The sequence below is a fragment of the Neopsephotus bourkii genome, unplaced genomic scaffold (genome assembly GCF_033783945.1).
Source record: "Neopsephotus bourkii isolate Nb327-2 ecotype Australia unplaced genomic scaffold, CSIRO-AGI_Nbou_v1 NB_855, whole genome shotgun sequence".
In the NCBI taxonomy this organism is placed as follows: domain Eukaryota; kingdom Metazoa; phylum Chordata; class Aves; order Psittaciformes; family Psittacidae; genus Neopsephotus; species Neopsephotus bourkii.
Genome location: NW_026901351.1, coordinates 969,597 through 993,074, shown reverse-complemented (window position 1 = coordinate 993,074; position 23,478 = coordinate 969,597). Strand labels below are relative to the sequence as shown.

The 23,478-nt window shown below is 37.0% G+C and overlaps 1 protein-coding gene across 3 annotated transcripts in view; it reads left to right on the top strand.

Moving 5' to 3' along the window:
* HDAC9 (histone deacetylase 9) overlaps positions 1-23,478 on the top strand; it is a 451,614-nt gene that overhangs the window by 54,535 nt on the left and 373,601 nt on the right. Inside the window, exon 1 of one of the 3 annotated variants that reach the window (XM_061356433.1) lies at positions 10,297-10,315. The exons of the other annotated variants lie outside the window; for them this stretch is intronic. Coding sequence (XP_061212417.1) covers positions 10,300-10,315 — 16 coding nt within the window. The 5' untranslated portion in view covers positions 10,297-10,299. Of the gene's footprint in view, positions 1-10,296; positions 10,316-23,478 lie in introns of those variants that run through there. 3 annotated transcript variants of the gene reach the window in all.

Below are 23,478 nucleotides of genomic sequence, written 5' to 3'. Positions count from 1 at the left end.
GCTCCAGCATGGGGTCTGTCCCATGGGGTGCGGTCCTTCAGGAACAGACTGCTCCAGTGTGGGTCCTCTGCAGGATCACAGCTCCTGCCAGCAAACCTGCTCCAGCTTGGGCTTCTCTCTTCATGGGCCACAGGCCCTGCCAGGAGCCTGCTCCAGTGTGGGCTTCCCATGGAGTCACAGCCTCCTCCAGGCATCCCCCTGCTCTAATGTGGGGTCCTCCATGAGCTGCAGGGGGACAGCCTGTCCCACCATGGTCTGCACCATGAGCTACAGCAGCTTTGTTTATTTAAGGAAAAATTCTGAAATCTCAAAAATGATTTAGTAAAAATTGAAAGACTTTAAGTAGGGCAAGACCATGATCTGTGTTGTGCAAGAGCTTCTCTATCAGGGAAGAGGGAATTTATCAAGACTTGGTAGACATCTGCAAAATCATAAATAGGATGCAAGAAGGTTGATAGAGATTAATTATTTCTTGGAAGAACTAAAGAGTATCAAATGAAGCTGGTGGGAGACAGGCTTCATCTTTGTAGCCACAGTGGTTGAAAGCCTTGCTGAGGACATTGCTGGTGCTAATTATATTTTTGTTGGAATTCCATTTTGGTTGGTAAACTATGCATTCATCAGAATATGCCCAACAAAAACACTACAGTGTTAAAGAAGTTTTTCTTAACTGTCCATTAATGTCTAATATTTAAAAGAAAGATTCTGTTAACCAACAGTACTGTGGCAGCAGAAACATCTTGTAGATTTTAGTTTGAAATTTGTGATTATGTTAGACTTCTGTGAAAATAGAACGTGCTGGTTTCCCATCATGGGACAGAGTGGTACAGAGGGACAAAGAATGCTCCAGATGAGACATGCCTCTGTGGCTGCAGGGGGGTTAATATTAACTACTAAGTGTGCTGTGAGGAGTTATCTGGCTCCCAAGCAGATAATATATGGAGATAACTTGGTAAGACAGAGTGAATTTCTGATGACTAAACCAGCATGGCAGTTACACTTTTTGCTTTTGTTCTGCAAGTTTTAAGTAAGCCAAGTAATTTACTTACCAGTAGCATGTGGAATGCAGTAGAATATGGAAAAGGGAAAACAAAGGTCAGTACATTACTGATGTCCCCTCCCTGCCTTTCAGCGAACAGCCTCAATTTCTTCCTTAGAGCTTTTTGCATCCTGCACAGTTGTGTAATGTGGAGCAGTCCTTAGCAGGAGTCCTGTAACAAATATGGAAAACTGTGAAAGTAGCTTGCAGGGTAGTTAAAGTTGCTAAGGAATTGCTAACAGAAATATATTTATAACATGATAATTTCGTTTCTGTTACCTGAATGGGGGGCTAATGCCCTAAACTGGTCAGACTTTTCCTCAACTTTTTCCTCTTTCTTTTTTTTTCAGCTGCCTGAAGCAGCTGAAGATGTATTCTCCTTGGTTTTTTCAGTGCTCGCCAGCTGGAGGTTGCTTCCCTCACAACTCATTTCTGACCTGGCAGTCTTACTTATGATCACAGACATCTTAGGATAATTTTTTCCTAGGATAATAATTGTCAGTTCTGAGGACTGTAGGGAAAATAGATTAAAACCCACTGGAATTAGAAAGTGGTAAGATGCATGTAAGGGAAAGTAAGTTCACAAAGTTTTGTAGATTATTTATTCGTGCTGGATTTCCAGAAACTACCCAGTGAACTACAGCTCTATTGGACTGGAGCTGTGCAAACAGCATATGATACAGTCACTGTGTGATGAAGTAACTTCATTCGCACTCAATTTTCAGTAATCTTGTGTCCAAAATGTTTTTTTGTTTTTGTTTTCCTGAAGCTTTAAGCAGTTCTTGAAAGCAGTGCTTTTCCTCTGTGAACATCCCCAAACAAATAGAAACTTTCTGGTTTCTTAAGTGTCTTAATTAACACTAGTTCTTCAAAACATGTTGATGGTCTATCAGGATAGTGATTTAATAGCTTCCTCAGGCAGGAGCTACAGAGGAAGGTCCATGGCCCAAAGCCACTAAGTTTAGAAATACCTTTTTAGGCTTAACATTATAAAATCAGGATCTAATAAATTACTTGGATTAAAATGATTCTAAGTTATAGAATATATAATTATTGTTTTGGATTAGAAACTACATGCTTGTGTGATAATTTCTGGTTTTGTAGACTTTAGCAGTATTGGGTGGTATATGTATGAATGATGTGGTTGAACAAATGAATTATTTTAGTTCATATGGTTAAACTTCACATAATGTGGTGTAAATACAAAGCATATAGTTGGTAAGAAATGTTTGCATTTCTAGAATAGAAAACAAATATGTTTATCTGTGCAAATTTGAAACTATCATGACAATCAAAATGGAGAGGAAGACTGTGAATTTGGTTTTTTTTTTCAAATCCTGTAGGAAACAAGCTGCTACTTCCTTTTGTAGACTGCTGAAATACTTGTTTCTTGATGAAGTGTGTGGGGTATCTATATTTAAAAAAATACACAGCAAAACATGCATCTCTGGGTGATTGTAATACATTACTTCTAAAGATAAAATAAGATGTTTTGTTGCTGAAATAAAAATCTTGTACAGTCATATTTGTGATAAGAGGGTGAAAAGGCTAACATGTACTAACGATGACAGGTGATGCAGAAATGCCCTGGAAAGTGTAGTATGTAGTGTGGCTATTAAATTCAAAGATTGTGTAAAATCTAATAGCCATTAGTGAGGCAATGGTAATTTTTCTAAAACATTTGGCATTTAAGATGCTGTAGCTGAATATAGCAAAGATTTAGAAAGATGCTTATCAGATTTGTGAACAGTTTTGTTAAGTCTTGTGAATGTTTAACATTTTTTTCATTTATCCTTTAATAAGATAATCTTACAATTTGGGTTGCTACTATTTTTCATTCAGAAGCACTTAAAATAGCAGAAAAAGTCATCAGAGTTACTGAGAGATAGGAGATGATACTGTTCCTGTCCAAAGGAATTCTACCAGATGGGAAATATGTAAGAACTTGTCCTTTTTTCTCACCTTTATCCCCACCAGTTGTCTGGGGGCTGATTAACAACTGGTTTTGTTGCCCTCACTCAAAGCAAACTTTGTTTTGGTGGAAGGGGTACAGGAGCATGCTTCATTAAGTAGTCTTTTTTTCTGTGATTAATGTAATGTGGAAACTGGCCAGAAAGCTGCTAAGTTTATCTGAAGTAACACTTGCAGCTTTGTGGAAGTATGTGGCTGAGTAATAGTATAAAAATAGCACGTTATTCTGAGGAAGAGCATATGTTCTGTAACAATGAGAAATTGGTATATAGATAAAAGAAATTACAGATCTAAATATCAATTTCAGAGGCGAAAGATCTGTGGCATACTGCCACAGAGTCTTCTGTTGACGCAGCCATTAAAAATTGTTTAATGATCATTCTTCTAACACAGTTATTTAAAGAAGCACCATCACTGATAAATTGCTGTCCTGCCTTAGAGGTGCATATTTTGCGTTCTGTAACAGTACAGATAATAGGCACTTTTTATATTCAAGTGCCCCCTTATATATAGGGTGCCATATAGTGACAATAGCAGGATTTTTTTTCCTCTTACAAGAAAGTTACACTGCAGAGTTGTACTATTTGCTTACTATTTAAAGATACTAACAGCCAAATGTTGCTATCTCCTGTTAGAATTAAAAACGAAGACAACATTGGAACAGATTGCCAGGTTACTTGAGAAAGCAGTTAGGTATATGTGCTTAGACACTGGAAAACAGTTCCAGTGCAATCACTTGTGCAATATAATTTAAAAGTCTCCGTGCTTGAGCAGGTAAAAGTATGAAGTACTGCTGTGAGGATTAAAACCTTTCTCTGTAGAAGTTGATCTCTTTCATGGAAGTGTTTAGATTTCTTTACAAAACAGTGAAGAGTGCAAGTTGGCACCAAGTTCCTCAAAATCTCTACCTTTAACTGTTTGTCCTTCTGCTTTTTTTTTTCCTTTTTTCTCTTTAATTTTTTTTTTACCTTTTTTTGTCTTTCTTTTTTTTTTTTAAGGTTTTCCTTAAGCACTTAGAGATTGGCACACGTAATAGTCATACTGATTGAGCAGAACAAGAGATTAGAAGATTAAGCTGCAGTTAGATGTGGAGTAACTAAAAGCATTACGAAATAAAATCCGTGTAGAGCTGCTCTGTTCATCTAGTTCTACCTAGTGTGAAGCTGACTGATGGAGCTCTGAAAGCTTCAAGAATAGTTATGTAAAATAAAATCTTTATTGGTAAAATTTTACTTTTTAGGAGATACCAATTTGCAAATATTAGACCTTGCTTAGGACAGTCTTGGCAAAATGAAAATCAGTTCTCATTTGGTTTGTGAGTAGATCTTTTCTGAATCGCTTGCACTTCGAAATCTACATGCCACTTGCTGTCATTTGCCGTCTGAAAGACAGATGTGATCATGCAGGGCTTCTCTTTCAGAGGAGGATGAAATATGGCAAAAGAGAGATAGAATTTGGGTGGGGGGAAGCAGGGAGAGGTTAAAGAATTCAGCTGGCATTATTTGTATAATCAATTAATACATATATATATTTAAAACTATTTCTATTTTCCTCTGTCTCTTAATCATTGAATAACCAGCCTGTTCTCATTAGTGTCTGTATTATAAACTGCCTATATTGCTGCTCCTGGGGAGAAACAAGAAGAAAAGGAAGGTTCCAAATTTCAGATAGAAAATTATTGAGAAAATCAGGAGAAAAGAGAAAAGAAAAAAAAAACTTACAGTTGTTTTTTTTTTTTCCTGGGGTTGTTTCACCTCTCAACCTGGATATTTTTCTCTGTAATGCTGAAAGTATAAGACAAAGTAAATATAGTATCTTTCGCTCTTTCATTTATGATTCCCTGAAAAAGGGAGGTCACTTTCCCCTGAGCCATCAGTCATCTCTGTATCTAAAGTAGTGCCAAAAAAAGCTAGGTATAGGAGGTAAGATAGTATTTCTGATATTAAAACTTTAACACATAGCTGTTTATTCAGTGTTTAGAGTTGTCTTCTGGTAATAAAAGGTAAAGTAAAAGAAAAAAATCGTAGTGAATTTAATAATCTTTCTGTGTATCTGGGATCTGTTTCATGAGTATGTGGTGCAGATCCTGGCTGGGCTACATACCTAGTTTTCTTTTCTGTGAAAATAAGTATGCAGAGGAATAGCTGATACATGTCAAGTTCTCATCCTAATGCAGATTTCAGATGCAGCTTGGAAACTGAAATATAGGTAAAGTATTGGCAACCCCCCCCCATGAGAATACAAAAATACCACTAGCCAGTATAGCTGTGAAATCTAGGCAGTTTGGGATTAATCCTTTTAAGGTCTTCTGGCCAAAATCTACAGTTGGAGTATGCTCTCTGGCTGTTTCAATATGGCTTTGGAGAAAGTGGAAGATAGTTTTCTTAGATAAGGGGGAGCAAAATGCATTATATGTTGTTTCCTCTGTAGAGGTGCTTCTATTACTCTATTTTACTTGTTTATTCTTGTGATTTTTAAAAAGAGCTGCATCCAAAATGCTCTTCTTTTGGAGTTTTGTGCATCCATGCCATATGTTGAATACATGCTGAAGAGTAGTTGTAGAATCTATGCAGCAACACTTGTCCTCTATCTCCCTCCCCACCCACACTGAAGTAACAGACTTTGAGTCTGTTATTCTCTGCACCATTTTTTCCTCCTGCAAATGTTCTGGTTATACCAGGTCAATGTTCTGCAAATTGACCAGGGATATTAATTAATTAATTAATTCATTTATTTTTAAAGTTATTTCTCTGACTCACATTTGAGGGTCTATTTATGGGTTCTTTAAAACACTGGGATGGTGTATCTGGAATACATAAGCTGAACATTGAAACCTTAGAAGTATCTAAAGGTGAATACAAAAAAATCACTGAGTTTCTTGAAATACAGCTGCAAGCACTAAATCTATAACCTGGTTTCTGCCATTTTTCATATTTTCAGTACGTAATGTGGAGGTTAAAGGAAATTTTAAAATGAAAAGGGTTTTGGAAACCAGCTTTAGTTGTTTTTGGTTTTTTTTTAACTCATTTGAAATACATAGTCTTCAATGAGAAATTATGCCCAATTTGGCTTGTACAGGCTAGAATTTTGGCTTGTTTCCATAGCTGCTGCGTACTCTGAAATGTGCAGAATGAGAGGGCAAAATATCTCATCCTGTCTGTTCTAATCTTGTTTAGAGTTTTTCACTCTTAGCATCCTGTTATAGTCATTTTTAGCAGTGGGATCATAAACAGGCTTTAATGCTTGATTTGTCTTTCACACTTGAGTGTAAAGGAAGCGTCTAGAATGTACGATGAAGTATGTGTGTAGGCATGGAGAGCACAAAGCTATTATGATAAGCGTTACAAAAGGTGATATTTCACATGCGAGCCTGAACACAGACGTGAAACTCATGATTTTTATTGTGTAAGCATTTTGCAAATGAAATATCGCAGCACATTGGAAAACAATTACGCTTTTGTCATTGGTGATTTGGCCTTGTGCTTGAGATGCTGATCTTGCTGTGTTTTGATAGGGGGGTGTAAGAAAATTTTTTTAAAAAAGGTATGTTTTAAAATGAATAGCAAATTTCACTTGAGATTTTTACTTCAGATATGGAATCCTTTGCATATCCTGCTTTGGTCATCTATTTAAGTCAAACTGTGAACAAAAGCCCAGATCACATAATCAAAGGCAATGGGATATTGACTCATATGAGAAAATATTGTCTAGGAAAATGACCTAAAATAGCTTTGGAAGTTCCAGCATTCTTTTGAGTCTTTTTACTGTGGGGATCCATGATGCAAGAAGAAGTAGCTACAAAATAGTTTCTTTTCTGGCTGTGGAACATGAGTAACATACAAACATATAGAGATGTGAGTTTGTGACTGTCACTCAGGCAATGCTGAACCTTCTTGGAGTGGCTCCATCCAAAAACAGCTTGAGGGACCCGTACCAGACACAAGTTACATTTTTCTTTAGACTCTGAAAATACTCTGTCAAATATATTTTCTCCTTGTATAACCTGAAACACGATAAAGAGTGTTCTTACTTAATTTAGTGCTTGTTTAGTCTCAGAGCCTTACAGAAGCCTCAAGGTGGGCTGGAAAAGGACAGCTGGGGTTGATTCTACTGCAATGTGAATAATTCTCAAGGCTTTTCTCTGAGTTCTTGGCCTGAGGAAGTGCTGCCTGGGCTCTGGGAAAACTGGAAGAGTGTTCCTGTTCTAAAAAGCTTTCAGAAAACTGGAGTCCTCTGACTAGTTGAGGGCTATGCTGAAGCACATGCTGCATGTATTAATTAGGAGTTTTTTCAGTGATTGAGTATACCAAAACTTTTAGAAACAAAAAGTGAATTTTTAACAGGTGGTGTTTCTCTTTTATCCACATGAACACCTTTTTATAGATTTTGCTCCTCTCCCCCCCCCCCCCCCCCCCCCAAGGTATTATAATGAAACAGCTTAGGGAAATGAAACAGGCTGTCCAAATCTGTAAAAGTTGCACTTCCTCAAGGAATTTCAGTAATGCATAACAACTGTTCTAAACGGGGATTGGGACACTTTTGATATTTTTATTTGTTTTTATTTTAAATGAGAACTGCAATGATTTCTCAAGAAAGCAAGGATGATCTTTAGAAATTGTCTAGATACTTGCAGAGTTAACAGTTACGCTGGAAGAAAAATAGATACTTAATAAATGAGCCGAAAGTGTTCCCACTTGGTCACGTTTTGTCTTTCAAAAGAAACATGTAGCTATTTTTTTTTTTTTTTCTGTGGTGCTGTTAACCTAGTAGGAACACCTGAGCAAACACAGCAGTGCTTGCACGTGTGGCAGTAGAATGAGTAGAGCAGTAGAGACCAGTTAACTATACCAAAATGTGTGGAAAGCCCTGATATCTGGTAGGTTTTCCATGTGGCATATGTATCAATTATTTATATTGTGACTAATAAAGAACTTTATGCTTCTGCACCATCTCCAGTACAGTAACTTGTATCTGCTATCAGTTTTTAAAGTTTACTATTTCTTGAGGAGCCACTGTACTAATGAATGCTGAGATTTCGTGGATCCGTGTTTGCATTTATAAAGATCATTTAACAGTCTGTATGGCACATGCAGTACATGCTAAAAACATGAGAAATTTGCCTTTTGATGAGCCATGTTACAGTAATTTGTTAAGAAGTGAAAAGGAATAATTAAAAGTCCTCAAAAGAACGTAATTTCTTGGCACATGCAACATGGCTAAATACTTACACACCTGTCTTCCCCCCGCTCACCCCCCACCCCCCATTTTCCCTGAATGTGTGTAATGGAAAGCCGTCAAAACTGCTCCAGATCTGTCAGATTTATTTACACGTGTGCAGCCATTATAAGGGAGGGAAAAGCTGTAAGGTAAAAGACAGCTTTAGTGTTAAGAAACAGTGATTACAGACCAGCTATGCATACATGCATGTTTTAAATGCCATAAATGTTTTAACTCTCAAGGAAATGAAACTGTGGGAATGCGCAGCAGTTGTAGTGTGATTTGTTTATGAACATGAAATATTTGCTTGCTTACACAGAGAAATAACTTCAAAACCTGGTAGCATCACCTAGTCCATATTTCTCTTCTGGCTGAGTAGAGTCCTCTCTCATAACCACCAGGCTCTGAATGGTCTTTCTCTCCAAGTCTTGTCATTTTTAACTCCTAGTAGAAGGGAAATGGTTCCATAGAGACTGTTTAGTAAGTAAATATGTAAGAAATTAATAGAACTATTGTAAGGTCTGAAGCACAAGCTTCAGCAAATGGAGCTTGTCAGTGTCCAGCTGCATGCTAGGTTACTGAGAAGATGCAAGAAAAATGCTGTGAGAATTGTGAAATGTGATGTATCTGTGGTAGACTTCTATTGGGTATGTTGAAAAATCTTACAAAATGTGGCTTCTCCATTGTGTTAGATGGGCAATCTCTATGGATGGAAAAAAGAAAGAAAGAAATGTGTGAGAAGGTGAAGTTAATGTCTCTGCTGAGTACTGTCATTCTTTCAAGAAAGCAAGGGTTTCTGCAGGCTGCTGGCTTGGACAGTGTCTTTGTTACAGGGTGGGGGCCACAGAGAGGACAGCTCCTTGTGGTCTTGGGCAACTATTGTTTTTTGGTGTGAGGGTTTTTTTTGGTAGTGAGAGAAGTTGAATATTGATCTAGTTCATAATATATTGCACGTACTTAGAACACCCAAAGCCCTGGGTTGTTTAGGCACTGAATCGTTGATGTACTTTACAAATGCCAAAGGAAAGCATTGAATAAACCATAAAACCACAATTGTAAAGGTAAACCTGGGCTATTGCTGTGGCTTAGCTTTAACGAATTTGTCTTAATCTGTTCTATGTTACTTTAATGCACAAAAGCAAATGGAGATGTCTTGGTGGATATTCCTCTTTCCACTTCCCCAAACAGTGTTGCTAAAAGTGGTAATCTGTGTTTTTAAGAGCTTACTAAATCAGGACATTAAGTTTGTGTTAGTTCTGTCAGAGTTCCTTTTACATCTGGTATTAAACATTGTCTGTTAGAAAAAAACACGTCTCAGCAGTGAAATTGAGAACCAGATTGTTACCTGCAGTAAAGAAGCATGCAGCGCATGCGTGAAAATACATTTACAAATGTGGCTTCATGGCAAAAAGTAAATGTCAATCAAAAAATAATTGTAATTTTTTAGTTCTTTTTTGTTTCATTACCCTTGATCACTTTGACCAGTATAAACTGACTATAAAATACTGATATTTTGTTAGATGGCATCCCCTGTTCATGTACAGATACATGAAAGCCTTCATAAAAAATCCTGTCCATTCGTTCCAAAGTCAGCTAGATCTAGTCTGTTAGATAACTTGGCTAATGATAAATACAGTTAATTTAGTCTTCCTTAACAAGTAATGCAGAATGGTTTGCATTTTGTTAGCTTCAATTCAAAGCAGCAATGAGAAAAGCTACTCTTAGGTAGTGGTTTTGGTTCTTTTTGATTCTATTTTTTTCCCCTCCAAGTAAGCAGAGATTATTACTACTTGGATGATGTATTGGGTATTTTATTATGGCTGCAAGCTGTTTCAAGCACTGTAATAATCCTGCAAAACTGGTGTGGGACTTCTTATATTTAAACAAATAAAAGGAAGAACTGGGACAGTAAGGTGATTTACAAGCCTGCACAGTTCGCTACTGCTGAAAGAAGTGGGAGGGAATAACAACAGAACCAGCTAGTTGACTAACCACTTCCCTTCATCGTTGCTTTTAATATCATGACAGCCTTGCTAGGTTTCTAAACCACCATGAGTTACATCAACGAGACCATGTATGCTCTAGCTGGTAGGTTCTTTTCATTTAATATCTAAATTGAAAATCATTCCATGTGATCCTCTGTGATTTTTGAACGACTTGAAAAATGAGCTTCCATTTCTCTTTCAAGTATTGTATCTTATATTGTGCTGTCCTTCATGAGCTGAAGCCATTTGATTTGCTTGCTATTACAACTTGATGGCTGAAAAATCCTTGTTTTGTGGTTTATGTTGCAGGTCCTGTTAGTAATAAGTATTATAGTTAGAAATCCTAAATAATACACTAAAAAAGCAAATGCTTTACAGGAATTTCACTTCTTAATATCCTAGATAACCTGAAGTGGGTTTACAGTGGAGATTTGCAGTTGTGCAGTTAAAGCTAAAATAAGCTGGGTTTATGCTTGCTATGCTCAAAAAACTCTCTGTCAGCCATAAAGCCTATATGAAGTTCAAGCCTGGTGTCTCAGCAGCAGTGCAGTTGAAGGTTCTAGCCTGTTTTAATGGTCTGAATAGGAGTTAGGTTGGGTTCTGTGTGTAGCCAAAAGTTGTAATAGGGATTTCAGCTGTTACAGCTATTTATTTTTGTCTGATCAATAATGTGCCTGTAATGTGGCTAAATATAACAAGACTAGGGGAGGGCACATCAGTTCAGAATCTATTTTATAGCATTGTTCATATAGTGGGATGTGCTAACTTCTGTTACCAGCATATTTCTTTACTTGATAGCTTTACTTGAAATGTATAAGCAGCTTTTTAATGATACTTTTCCCAGCAAAAAACACCACAAAAAACCAAACCAACCAACCAAAATCCCCCTCAGTAACAGGTGTTTTTCCTAGGCAAGGCATAATTAAAGAATGAATGGTACATTTTAGGTTCTTCATTTAAGATATGATGTCAAGTTTTCTGTTCATATTGATACTTTATAGTTTCTACAACATGTATTTGCAAAGTGACTTCTGTGTTTTGTGCTTACATTTGAAAGACAAAAGCATTAAGCCAAACGTTTCAGGAGAATCATGAGGTAGATAAAAATAAGATTTTGAAATTATCATAGTTTTCTTTATATTCTTATACTGAAAACCTGAAGTAATTCCACTGAATGTTGCACAGGAAAACATGGTGGACCGTGGAAGGTTCAGCGAAGATAAATCTTATGCTTGCCAGCCACTATTGCCCTGAAGTATGGGTGTACTGTAATGAAAGATTTCACATAACTTTATCTTTTAATGCCAGTGTTTTTTGAGAGCCATCAGGAGTAACATCGAGTACTGTAAGGAAAGTAAAATCCAACAGTAATACGTAAGTTTCAGAGTAGTGATAGCTGCATAATGTGTTGCATTTTGAAGCCATCTATACCCCTCACCTGAGGAACGTAAGGGTAATTAGCAAGTAACTTTTTCTTGCTGAAGTGGCAAAATAAGCTTGTTTTACAGGCAACTTAATCATTAATTCTGCCATCTGCTTCTTTATACTGAAGGTGATGATGATGGTGATTAATAATAATAATAATTTACCCAGTTCTCTGAATACAGGGCATCTTTATGGAATCCTTCAGAGTTTTCCTTCATTCATGTCAGTAACAAATTTCATCACTTCAGTCTTCACTACACTGCAGTGCCTGATGCTGGATCCTCAGCAAATCTATGCTGTTCTTAAAAGTTCTGGTGGACCCGTGACAAGACACACATCAGTGAGGTATTTGGTCAGTGCTATTTTCATTTGCAGCTGAGATGGAATTACGGAAATATATGATCATCCCAGCTTTTGTTAAAGCAAACAAGCCAATGAAACAAAAAGAGCCTTTCCCCCCCTCCCCTCTTCCTAGGCCAGTGAACAACACAGCTACAGCAGCCTGCTCTCAGAGGTGGTGTGGAGAGGCTCCTGGGTGTTCTCCCAGATGCCTAGTGAAGGCAAATTTCCCAGATGCCATTTTTGGGAACCTAACGTGTTTTACACCCTGTCAGACTTGGCAGAAAGCATTCTATGAATTCAAAAGTTATTGTGATGAAGGCCTAACAGGTAAGTTACATTTCCTTAGGAAACCAGGCTAAAAATAAGTTATTAGCTCTTCTGTATGCAGAGGAAATTTTTTTAAACGTTACTATCAAATGTGTTGCAAAATGGGAGCCAAAAAATGATTGTTTTAAATCTATGACATTTTAGTCAAATAGCGTATGGAGCCTGTTTTTTAATTTTTCAGGTTTTTAGTTGTCAGTTCTTTTTCCTCTTCTCTCTAGCACTTAGATGTGCATAGAGATGGCATATTCCTGAGACCATCTCTTTTTGGTCTTAAAAATAGCCATTGTAGCTTAGAAGTCTTAAAACTTAATTATCCGTGTTACCAGAGCCCAGCCTTTGGGACCCCAAATCTGTCCAATGTTTCAGACCAGTGTTCCCAATCGAGTATTTAATATAGAAGCAATTGTTATATTAGACATTCCAAAATTTGTGGTGTTAATAGTCATGACAAGTATAGACTTATTGTTCATATTAACTGCTCAGTTGACTCTCACTGAAATTAATGAACTTCACTGGATTCTGAATATTGGAGGGGAAGGAATTGTTTTAAGCCAAGAAACCTACTTTTTCAAGGTCTGTCTCCAACTATAGCTTGCTGGTGAACAGTTTTCCTCCTCTAGTTAATTTTTTTTTTTTCTCTTGGAGTTAGATGTCAGTGAAAGGGTGTGCAAACAAATGTAAAATAATTTCAGGATGACTTTTTCGGTGCCATTTTGGTGCTGGTCAGTGTCAATGTTAAGGAAAAGGTCATTGCACACTCCCCACCTCCTGCCAGATACGTTTTTTCCAGTTTGAAGCAGTACTGTTTCTGTAGCCACAACATAGGTAAAATAATGTTACAAAAAGGCAAGTCAGGCCTTGAAATGAAACTTCTGACTAGTAAATATGTAGCATCAAAGTAGTCTTCAGTTATTGGGTGGGGTTTCTTTTACATCAATTGTAATGCAAGTCAACAGTGTGCCCGACTGCTGCTCTGAGTTGGGGGGGGGGGGGGGTGCATAGGATATTTTAAATAATGTTTCTAAAATCTGACTGTATCATACTTGTGTAGGTGGGAGGAGGTCAGAAAGAGGAATGGTGAGGGAAGTCATTCATACTACAGTATCTGTGTAGTTGTTCCTGGAACCTCATGGAAGAAATGAAGCTAGCTAAGATTTCACAGTTTGTAGGAGAATGCCTCTGTGGCAATTGCACATTTCTTTGCTTCATCTGTCTGTAATCTTCCTCCCCATCATAGGTACTTGTAAGGTCCAGCTGTATTTGCCATCTTGTGTAGTTACTGTGGAGAGCAAATGATGTGGGCCATGATTGGAATTTTATGTAACTTCTGTGATGTACTCTCACCTTCAGTGCCTGAGTGCTGATAGGAAACATAACTTCAGTCGTGTTTAGAATAAAAGCAGGGTTTGATTTTTCCCAGCTTTTTTTTTTTTTTTTTTTTTTTTTAATCCGAAGGGAAAACTTGGAGGGTATGTAGCTTGTAGGAAATAGTAACATTTTAAAGCTTCTCTGAACCTTCTAAGTTGCTTCCTCTCTATCTCAGATAATGTCAGCACATCATTCTGGCAGTACAAGTTTCAAGAGTTAATAGAGAATTTTAAATAATGCAGTTCATTGAGTAGTATGATTAATTTTGTTGATCTAGTTTTCTCCCTCGTGTTGGTGGAAGATGAAATGCAACAGTGGTATGAAGCATGATACTCTTGTACATCTTTATTGGAAAGCAGAGAAGCAAGAGAGTGCACAACTCAGTGAGAAAGTTTAAAAGCCCTGTGCTTACAGCTGGATTTGACATAGTATTGCACTGAAATAGCAGATGCTGACAATTATTATCACTCTGTCTGCTCTTTAGTGCTTTTTGATTTTTCAAATGATGCTAAGCTCACTAATTTGATATTGTTAAGCAAGGCTGTTACTAGAGCTCTCTTATTTCATCATTTGTAATTACTTTTGGCTCTGTAAATGAAAATAATCCTGATGATTCTGTAATTTATAATCCTGGTAATTGCATATTTTCATTAGCTTACTATTTTTCAAATCTTTATTGTGCAAAAGATTGTTATTGCTGCCGTTTATTCAAGAAATGGTTGTATGACTTGGGAGGTTTCTTTCTTTCATGTAGGATCTATTTGCAAATACTATGCATTTTGTACAAATGAGACATGAAGATTGCAGGACTTAATACATCATTTTCATACGGCAGAAAATATTCACTGAATAAATCATTTGTAAGTAAACAGTAAAATTTGTTGAATAACTGTGAACAGCATTATTCATTTCATGTTTGGTATTATGGTTCCAGTTCCTTTCATATCTGTCTTCACAGGGAGAGCAGTGAAATAAGCAAACTATTTTAGGCAGATGAACACAGTACTTAAGAATAAACAGAACTTTGAATTTTAAGGTGTGAGGTCATAAGTATGTTTTCGAGATTGCAGCCATTTTTTACTCTCTTCCAGATTTCTGTTTGCAGATATTCTAGCAAGACTGCTAGCTTAGTCTGACATGATGATTTGAAAGGATGAACTTTTAGATCAAAATGTATAGCAAAGTGGGAGTAAAGTTTTGAAGTTATGCCAGGAGAATCTTTGACTGACAGATGAAGATTTTTTCTTATGAATTTTTTCCCTGTTGTAGTGTTTTCCCAGACTGTGAAGAAGATTTTAGGCTGTGTGAAGCAGACTTACCCTTTTATGTACTCACTTATTCTGAATTGCTGCATTTACAAACATTATGTAGAGTTGAATGCTGTTTGATAATAAATTGTCAAAATTTCTAAAGAATATAATCTTTTTCTCAGGCATGTATTTGCATGCAGTAGTTCCTTAATGAATATTTATGGTTTATGATGAAAACCTTTCTTTAATGTCATGCATGTCTACTAAGAATACTTAGTGTGGAGATTGAATTAGGAGAACTGCTTTATTTTCCAGAAAGACATGACAAAACTTTGAGTATGTCTGTTGAAGACTGTTCTTCTTTAAGTTAGTTATTTGCTAATTAAGTTATTTTTCATGGTTGAACACGTAGAGCAGAAAGATATGTAAGTCTATGTACTATTTCACAAAACCATGTTTGGTACCTTGAATTAACTCTCACTAAGTTAACCTGAGGGGAGAAATACAGAATCATTCCAGAGCATGACAAGGGATTAAAAATTACATTTTATGTTATTACTGTGTGACTCTTGCACACATAGCTGATAGTCATGTAGAACCTACAGGTAACGTATGTGAAGAAATAGAAACCAAATTATGTATACAAAGAATATACACAAACCAAACATTCGCCTGGACAGTAGTATTACGTATGTACATAGGATCCTCTCATTTCAAACAAGCCTCTTCCTTCAAGTACTCTTTACTGTGGTGATTTGTTCCTTCTGCAAGATACTAGTATTACTGTATAATAATAATAATGTATAGCTAAGCTGGTTATTTTTGTGTGGTAAAGGAGCAACTTCCCAATCTCACCTGATTCAGGAAGTTACTTTGGCTCTATTTTAAGACCAAAGTACTGTGTTCCCCAGCAACTTACTCACTTCTTTCCATCCTGTTTTAAAGAAAATATGTTATATCTCACATATTTTAATGTTTTCAGATTTTAATCAGCTGCTTCCAGTCATCATTCCCTGATGAGTTAAACTTCAACAAAATTAATAATCCTAATTCTGTGTTTACAGCTGTGCCATCAGGAAATCAGTATATTATTTTTAGACAGATGCAAGTTTACAGTTTCTGTGCTGTAAACAGCTGGAAACAATTCTGCTTGCATCCTGAGATTACAGAAAACTGTGTTGGTACTATGCCTAAGCTAATACAGCCTCTTTCTTAGCAGCAAGGGTTCTGTGCTGTCCTAATTGTAGTTAAACAGCTTTCAGTTAGCCCAGGAGGCAGGCAGAGATGTATTGCATATGTCTTCAAAGAGTTTAATGGTATTTCCATTTAAATCCATGGCAACTCCTCCCTTCCATACCCATCTATGGACCTCTGTGTACTTTGAATTTTGAAAGAAGACATAAAGATAATGAACGATACTTTTCAATTAGGCTTTAGAATAATGGCTAGAAAACATATTCCACTAAAGAGATTCTTATTTTGTGAATTTGCAATGTTATGTGCAGCACAGAACAGTACATACAGGACAGTGTGTAACTGGTGTTTGCCTAGAACCTTCAGTCAGAGCTGTCCCTTCTGAAGTTTGGCAATAAACCTGTTTCTGCTTCAGCTTTGCTAGTACCATCACTGCCTTTCTCCATGATGCCTCATGCACAGTCCAAGCTGTTCAAGGTTATAAACTACCAACTGTAAATAAAACCAGGAAAACCCCCTCTCTCTTGCCTTATTAATTTTCTTCTAAATAAAGAACATGTTCTTGAAGTCTAAATATGCCTGACCATTTGGAACTGGCGATGTTTTGATTTCAGAAAAAAGAAGAAATGTTAAACAAGTCAGTCTTGGTGAAGTTAAGCAACTATATATGCAAATAAAGTCATTCATCTAATTAAAATTCAGTCAGTTATTACAAACTGAATTAAACTGACAGTGAAGGAACAGCCTCAGGTGTATGACTGCATTTTAAAGTGTTACATTTAATGTTTGTGCAGAAGGGTTTTATATTTTGGAAAGTGATTAGCACCTTGGCTCTTCTGCTTTCAGGAGAGCTTTTTCTTTCTTTAACAGTGCATAAGATTTCAGGATTTTGTTTCAACATTTGACCTACTTAACGAAAAAGTTCTGATTAGTGCCATGTAATATACTCCCTCAGTTTTGGAAGTACCTTTGGGTAATGTATTGTACAGAAAAGTAATCTCATCTAGGAGCATAAATGGACCCCTATCACATTTTAAGATACAGATTTCTCTTTTTTCTTTTGATTTCCTCTGCCTAATTTAGACCTCAGATGCAGCCATGTTTAACGAATCCACATTCAACTGTTGTGCTTAACTGATAGCTTAATTCTGTTTGCATAGAAAATCTTTTGTTCCTTGGCTGATTAAAAAGAATCCCTCCCTTTGAAGTCAGGTGCCACAAACAGAGCCTAACAAGTTGTTTGGTAGGAAATTAAGCTTTTGGTTATTGCTAATTTTCTGGGTTCTATAAAACACTTCCTTGTTAGCAGGCCCTAACCAACTGTGTCCCCAAAAGGTAAAGGAGACTGGTTACTATGGGTTATGCTTCTGGTTTAGGAAAACCCATGGGCAAGTATAATACAAGCGATCAGTAGCCTTCCATCTGGACTCAAAAAGGAGCATGATAGTTTGAAAAGGACTCCATTCTTCTCATTTCTTTCTTTACCTACTTTCCTGTGAAGTAAAGCATTTGTTAATGAGATAATATGCATTCATCTGGAATTGTTGAGGGAGTTCCTAAGTATTTCTCCTTCCAAGTAATCTACAGCTGCAGGAAAGACAGTGATTCCCAAAACCTAAATTTCAGCAGCAAAAGTTGGCAGTTATTCCATTTCTTGCTGTGAATTTCAGGGCTGACAAGAGGAGTAACGAATGTCTTAAAAAAAGAAAAGAAAAAAGAAAAGAAAAGAGGCAAAAAAAGCTTCTGCACTGCTTCAGCTGGGACTTACAGACTGGCACTGGTGTGTGAGACCTGTCTGTTACCACAAGAATTTGGCTGCAGTGAGGATGGATAAATCCCAGCTAGTGGGTACATGATATAAAGAGTCATAAAGATTTATGATAAATTCTTGATCGTGCCTTTTGTAATGAAAAGTAACCTTCACAGCTTTGTGGTTTTAGAAGCTTATGAAGCTAATTTTTAATGGTTTGGGATTCTGCCCAACCCCTTTCTGAACTCAGGTGCTGGACTTGCTTATAACAACATGATGTAAGTGTAGCAAGTGAGGAACATATTTAATACCAAAGCTAGACTGAAGGCTTGGCAAAATTGAGTAAGGCAAAGATAGCAAGCTGAAATCAAATGCTGTCCTCATAGTACAAGACTTCAGTCTTTGGCTTGTGTGGAGTAATGTTTTGCAATTTTCCCTGAATCATGAGTAACAATTCTGAATGAATAAAGCATGGTGGGCAGCCGTCTACTTTGTCCTCTGTTTTAAGCTGGTGTGTAACTTTGCCGTTTCCCCTGAGCACTCACAGGTGTTGGGTTTGCGTCCTGACTGAGGTCTGTTACTTTTCTTTGCAGCATCAGCTTAAATATTTTGTCTTACATATTCAGTGTGGCACCTTCAAAATTCTTCCATAAATATTTTAATGATAAGAAATACCTTTTAAATGAGACAATACTTCTAATTTATAACAGTTAGGAAAGTATTTTACGGTGTTGCATGCAACAGATTTTTTTATTATTGAGTCAGAAAATTCAAGTTGGTTTATTTGTACTTATTATGCATTTGTGTGTGATGGAGAAACACTTTTAAAGGTTTCTAGATCATGCTCCCTATATGATGTTTCTAACAGTGCCACCTTTCAGGTTATTTAGGGATGATTGATAGCGATCATACCTGTATATCTTTTGCATTTTTCCTTTGGAGTTACTTCATGAACTGCTGTGGACGGAGTCAGCTGGCAAATATGTAGAACATGTATTACCAGCCCTTGGTAGAACTTTCTTAATGACACTGAATGACTAGAAGCCTGGAAAGAAGGGGTTTTATGTTTGCCCTCTTTCTCCTTCATTCCTCTTCATGTATTAATGTAGATAAGGAGTGCAATTTTGGATTACAGTTATTCATACATCTTAATATGTGACATCTGTGTTTGACAAATACCTGTCTGCACTGCATTTTGTCTGCTCTGAAATCTCAGTACAATATTACTAATTCTGTCATTCACACCATAAACCCATTACCTGCTTGGTAATGACAAAGAACGGAATGCTCTTTACTAAATAGGGCCATTCTGTCATTTCACTTATTTTTACCATGCTTAAAAATGCCGTGGTTTCACAAAACCCTTAAGCATAACTGCTTATGTTTGCTTCTCCAATCTAATTGTCTTTAATGTGAATTGATATTATAAGTGACTGTAGTTTGTTCATAAATTTGACAGTGAGCAACAAAAAAATCTTAACTAATTTGGAGAAGTGAATGAGCATAATGTCAAAGCATTTAAAATAATATTAGTTGGTTCATATTGAACAATTTGTTTGAGTTGTGTAGTGCAAAATAAAGATTATTGTGGAAGAAGGCAAAGTTATTATTCCTCTCTCAACACAGATGCCAACTTGGTGGTTATCTGTGAGGCTTTATATAAAGGCAATGATCTGCTTACGTCTCTTAATTGCCAAATGAGATTTGAAGCATTTGATTTTAAGTGTATGCCTTTTAAGCATATGCTTTAAGTACTTTGTATGCATATCTTGTCAGATTAATTTTTCTGATCATCATAAAAATGTAGTTGTATAAATGTGTAATGCAGAAAGAAGTGTTACTTTAGAAGCAGGAACACCATTCATTATAGATGCAAATTTTTATTGCATTAATGTTTTGGTCTGGCTTACTGACTGTACCTGTATCATATGCCAACAGCAGCAGTTCCTGTGTCAGGTGGCTGTGTTTCGTTTTCTATGTGGACACTTCAGGTGCCTACAAAGTACTGATACAGGTAAATAAATCATAAATTACGAAGGACCTGTCCCTGCCTCGGCCTCCTGTATGCACGTAAGTCATTAATTCCCTAGGTGTTCCCCAGGAACTCACCAGGTAGTTCTATGCTGAGATGAAAAGAGTTACTCTCAACTCTCATTGCAAATTATTACATATTTGACTAACTGCTAAAGGAGCTTGCCATGTGGGTATTTTAGATGGTTCTAATGATTCCCCCAGTCAGGTCTAGAAAACCTAGAAAATCAGTTTTCACCGTCTATGTATTTTACTACTTGCATTAGACTTTTGCTTGAACACTTTTATCGCAAATACAGCAAAATCCTTCAAACTCTCCTGAAAACATTTTGTCTCTTTGACAGCTTATTTTGAGTAGCTCATGGAGTTGGGCTTGATTTTAAGATCATTTTCACAATTAAATATTTTGACAAATTACTATCATCTTTTTTTTCTGCTGGCAATATTTTGACAGATAAGAGAAATGTTTCAATCTCAGGAAAGTATTTTAAGGTAATAAAAGAATTGAAAAGACAGAGTCTTTGAAAATACCTCATTTAGACTTGTCTAATACTGGAATGAACTGGGGCTAGGACTCAGTGTCCTCACTGTATTGTGGGCATATTTCATTTATTCAGGATAATTTGAAAAGAGAGATTGAAAATACCGTACTCTGAAAGGATGGTCTTGGAGACTTCTCAGATTAAGAAAGCTTCTGATTTATTTTTTTGTGACTGGTACTTAGAAGTGTGTACAATATAACCTCTGTAACAAGGTTAGGTGGAAAACGTACTGTGGGGTGCTTAAACTTTTATATGCTTTAGCATTGCTTGAAGCAAAGCCCACTGTGTTTGTGGCATTTTGCTGGTGGCTGTGAGCATTAGATATCTTTTCTCAGGTGGTAGCTGTATTAAACCACACAGCTATAAGAAGGTCTGAAGAGGCACTATGTCTATTCGTAGAACTGCTGTTGCTGTCAGAGTGGGCTTCCTGCTTGTGAAAGCTAGATGGCATAATACTCTGCTAAACAAATACCTCTGTCTGAGGGCCCCATTGTTGTATTGTTAGTGCTTCACATCTTGCTTTGCAAGGCTCTAAAGTAAGCCTTTTTAAATGGCCAGTTCCACCTGTGAGCTGGTTAAGAGAAGAAATCTCACCTAAGCAGTATTGATACAGAAGGTAATGAAATGCAGTCACATCTTTTTCAGGAATAAATATTTCTGAATTTATTTTAAGTCTGATGCAGAATCAGTGTGAATTAGGGTTATTAGGGGGCTTTTCACTGGCTCTAATGAACAGTGTAGGAGCTGAAATGGGATAATCAGCCTTCCAGAGGGTATTCTTTCCCTGGGTTAGGAGTGCAAAGCTAAATGAGATATTGTATAAGAGTCCTTATATGTTCAGGTTATCACATTACCAGTTCTTCAAACATCAACCTACTCTGTAATCTTCAGCAATGAAGATTTCTTACATCTGGTTTGTACTCTGTATTCTTCTTCCTGAACTAAAAGACTGTTTTTTTATATATATAATATATATAAAAGTCACCCAAACTAAGCAGATTGCTTTTTCTGTAAACTTTTTTTTTCCCTTTCCTTTTTTTTCCCTTTCCCTGTTTGATCGTATTCTGTGTCTTTAGGCAGACTTAAGCATTTTCTCAATTTAACAAATGGCTGAGGCCTGCTCTAAAAGTTGTAAGGAGCCAGGGAAAGCTAAAATAGGTCTGCCACCAGTTTCTTAATCTGTTCTTCAGCAACTCTTCTTCCAAAGCTTTTCTGTAGCATTTTGACTTGGGGCTGTGAGTGGGTGTCTGAGGTAGTATCATTCAAGTACTGTGGTTTTAGATGGAAATTTTTAGCCATGCTGTGTCTGAAGTTGCAATGGGCAGTATAACAAAGTGGCATTACTATGTTGTTTTGGAAATGACAGTGTTTTTGTCTTTGTAATACAGTTTCTTTTTAAGTTCTGCCTTTAGTGAGCAGCTGGAGTCTTTCATCAGGGTGGCCAGCAATTTTCTGAGCACTGTTGTATTTCTCTCTGCTCCGTGACTATGCCCCATAGCACCACTCTGAACTTGATGCAGTATTCACAAATGCTGTGTTACATCCATGGATTGGGTGAAGGGTTTGCTAAACCACAGGAAAAGAGGCCTGACTGGGACAGTCCAGAAGAAGAATTTTTGAAGGGCAGATTTGAAAGCTGTAGAAGATGGAACTGGGCCTTGGTCTGGTTGAGGGTTGGCCTCGGGGGTAGGAGGGGTGTCAAGGTCAGGATTGTCCGCAGTGAGAAGCAGGGAGCCCTGAGGAGAGGTTGGTCATGGAGAGCAGCTGCTGCAGAGTTCCTCACAGGTCAGGTGCATTCCCAGTTTCTTCTGAGCTTCCTGTTCCAGAGCTACAATAGTAGTAAGCAGCGTGGTTCTACCCCAGGTCTAATGTGCAAATTTTAGTCATACTTTGTCATTAGACTGAATATTCTGGTAAAGCTTGTTCCTGTGGCCGAACTGCAAGTGTAAATATGCAGACTTAAAATGTTAATGCCACTTAATTTAATCTCTGTGCAGTGACACCTCAGTGTGTATAGAATCAGATTAAGGAGAGAAATAAATCATTCATGCACTTCTGACTGGAATAGATGGACTAACTGCTTTTTATGTGATTAGCTGCTGGTACTTTTAACTATAAACAAGAAGATATGACCTTCTATAATTTACTTTCCTGAATAATCGAAAGAATGAGAAAACCAGACTTTTTTTTGTGTTCATTTGGGTTTTATTTGTTCTCAGTGTTGCCTTGCTCTGGTTGAGTTCATTTACTGCAGTGAAGGTAACTCACATGCCAGGACACAGTTGAGCTTGATTGGTATTGGATCCTTGCTCTGTCCTCTTGAGTCTCCTTTATTTTATAAGACAGTAATTCTCTTCATGTGGCTGTCCTTCTGCTCTCAAGTGAGGCACCCTGACATCCTTCATGGATATAGAGACCATGCAAATATGCTCCAGCAAGTGAATAATTTGGTAGATATTAGATGACATTCAAAGACAAATTTACACTCTTTTGGTCTTCCATTTGGAATTGAAGTCTCTAGTGATTATGATAGTTTAATAAAGAGGTAGCAAAACAATTTGCACTTGAACTTGTGGAACAAAGACAGTAAAAGCATATTATTTGTGATGACAACAGTGAATATGCTGTGCAATACTCAGATATGTCTGTATGTTTAGCTTCAATGTTACTTAAAGCTTTTCCTCAAAGTATCGTATGTGTCAGAAAATCAGCTATTTATGGTGACTTTTCAGACCCACAGACTTTTTCACTTTTATACTGCTATATTCAGTGCTGCTTTTTCAGAGCAAGAACTTTGTTACTACATGAAGAAACTTCTTTGCCTATCAGCTTGTAAAGTATTTGGAATTTTTCCCCTTCCAGATCCCAGTCTTATATTGACTTGCTCTGTGTTACAGAGGGAGAGAGAGACTGACCTTGGAGTATCTGGGACTAGTGACTGTTACTCCTTCTAATTTCTCTGAATCTGGTGTCTGTTTTACTATCAACCTTCATGACCCAAATATTTAAAATTAAGAAGCTATTGGAAAATTTTGGC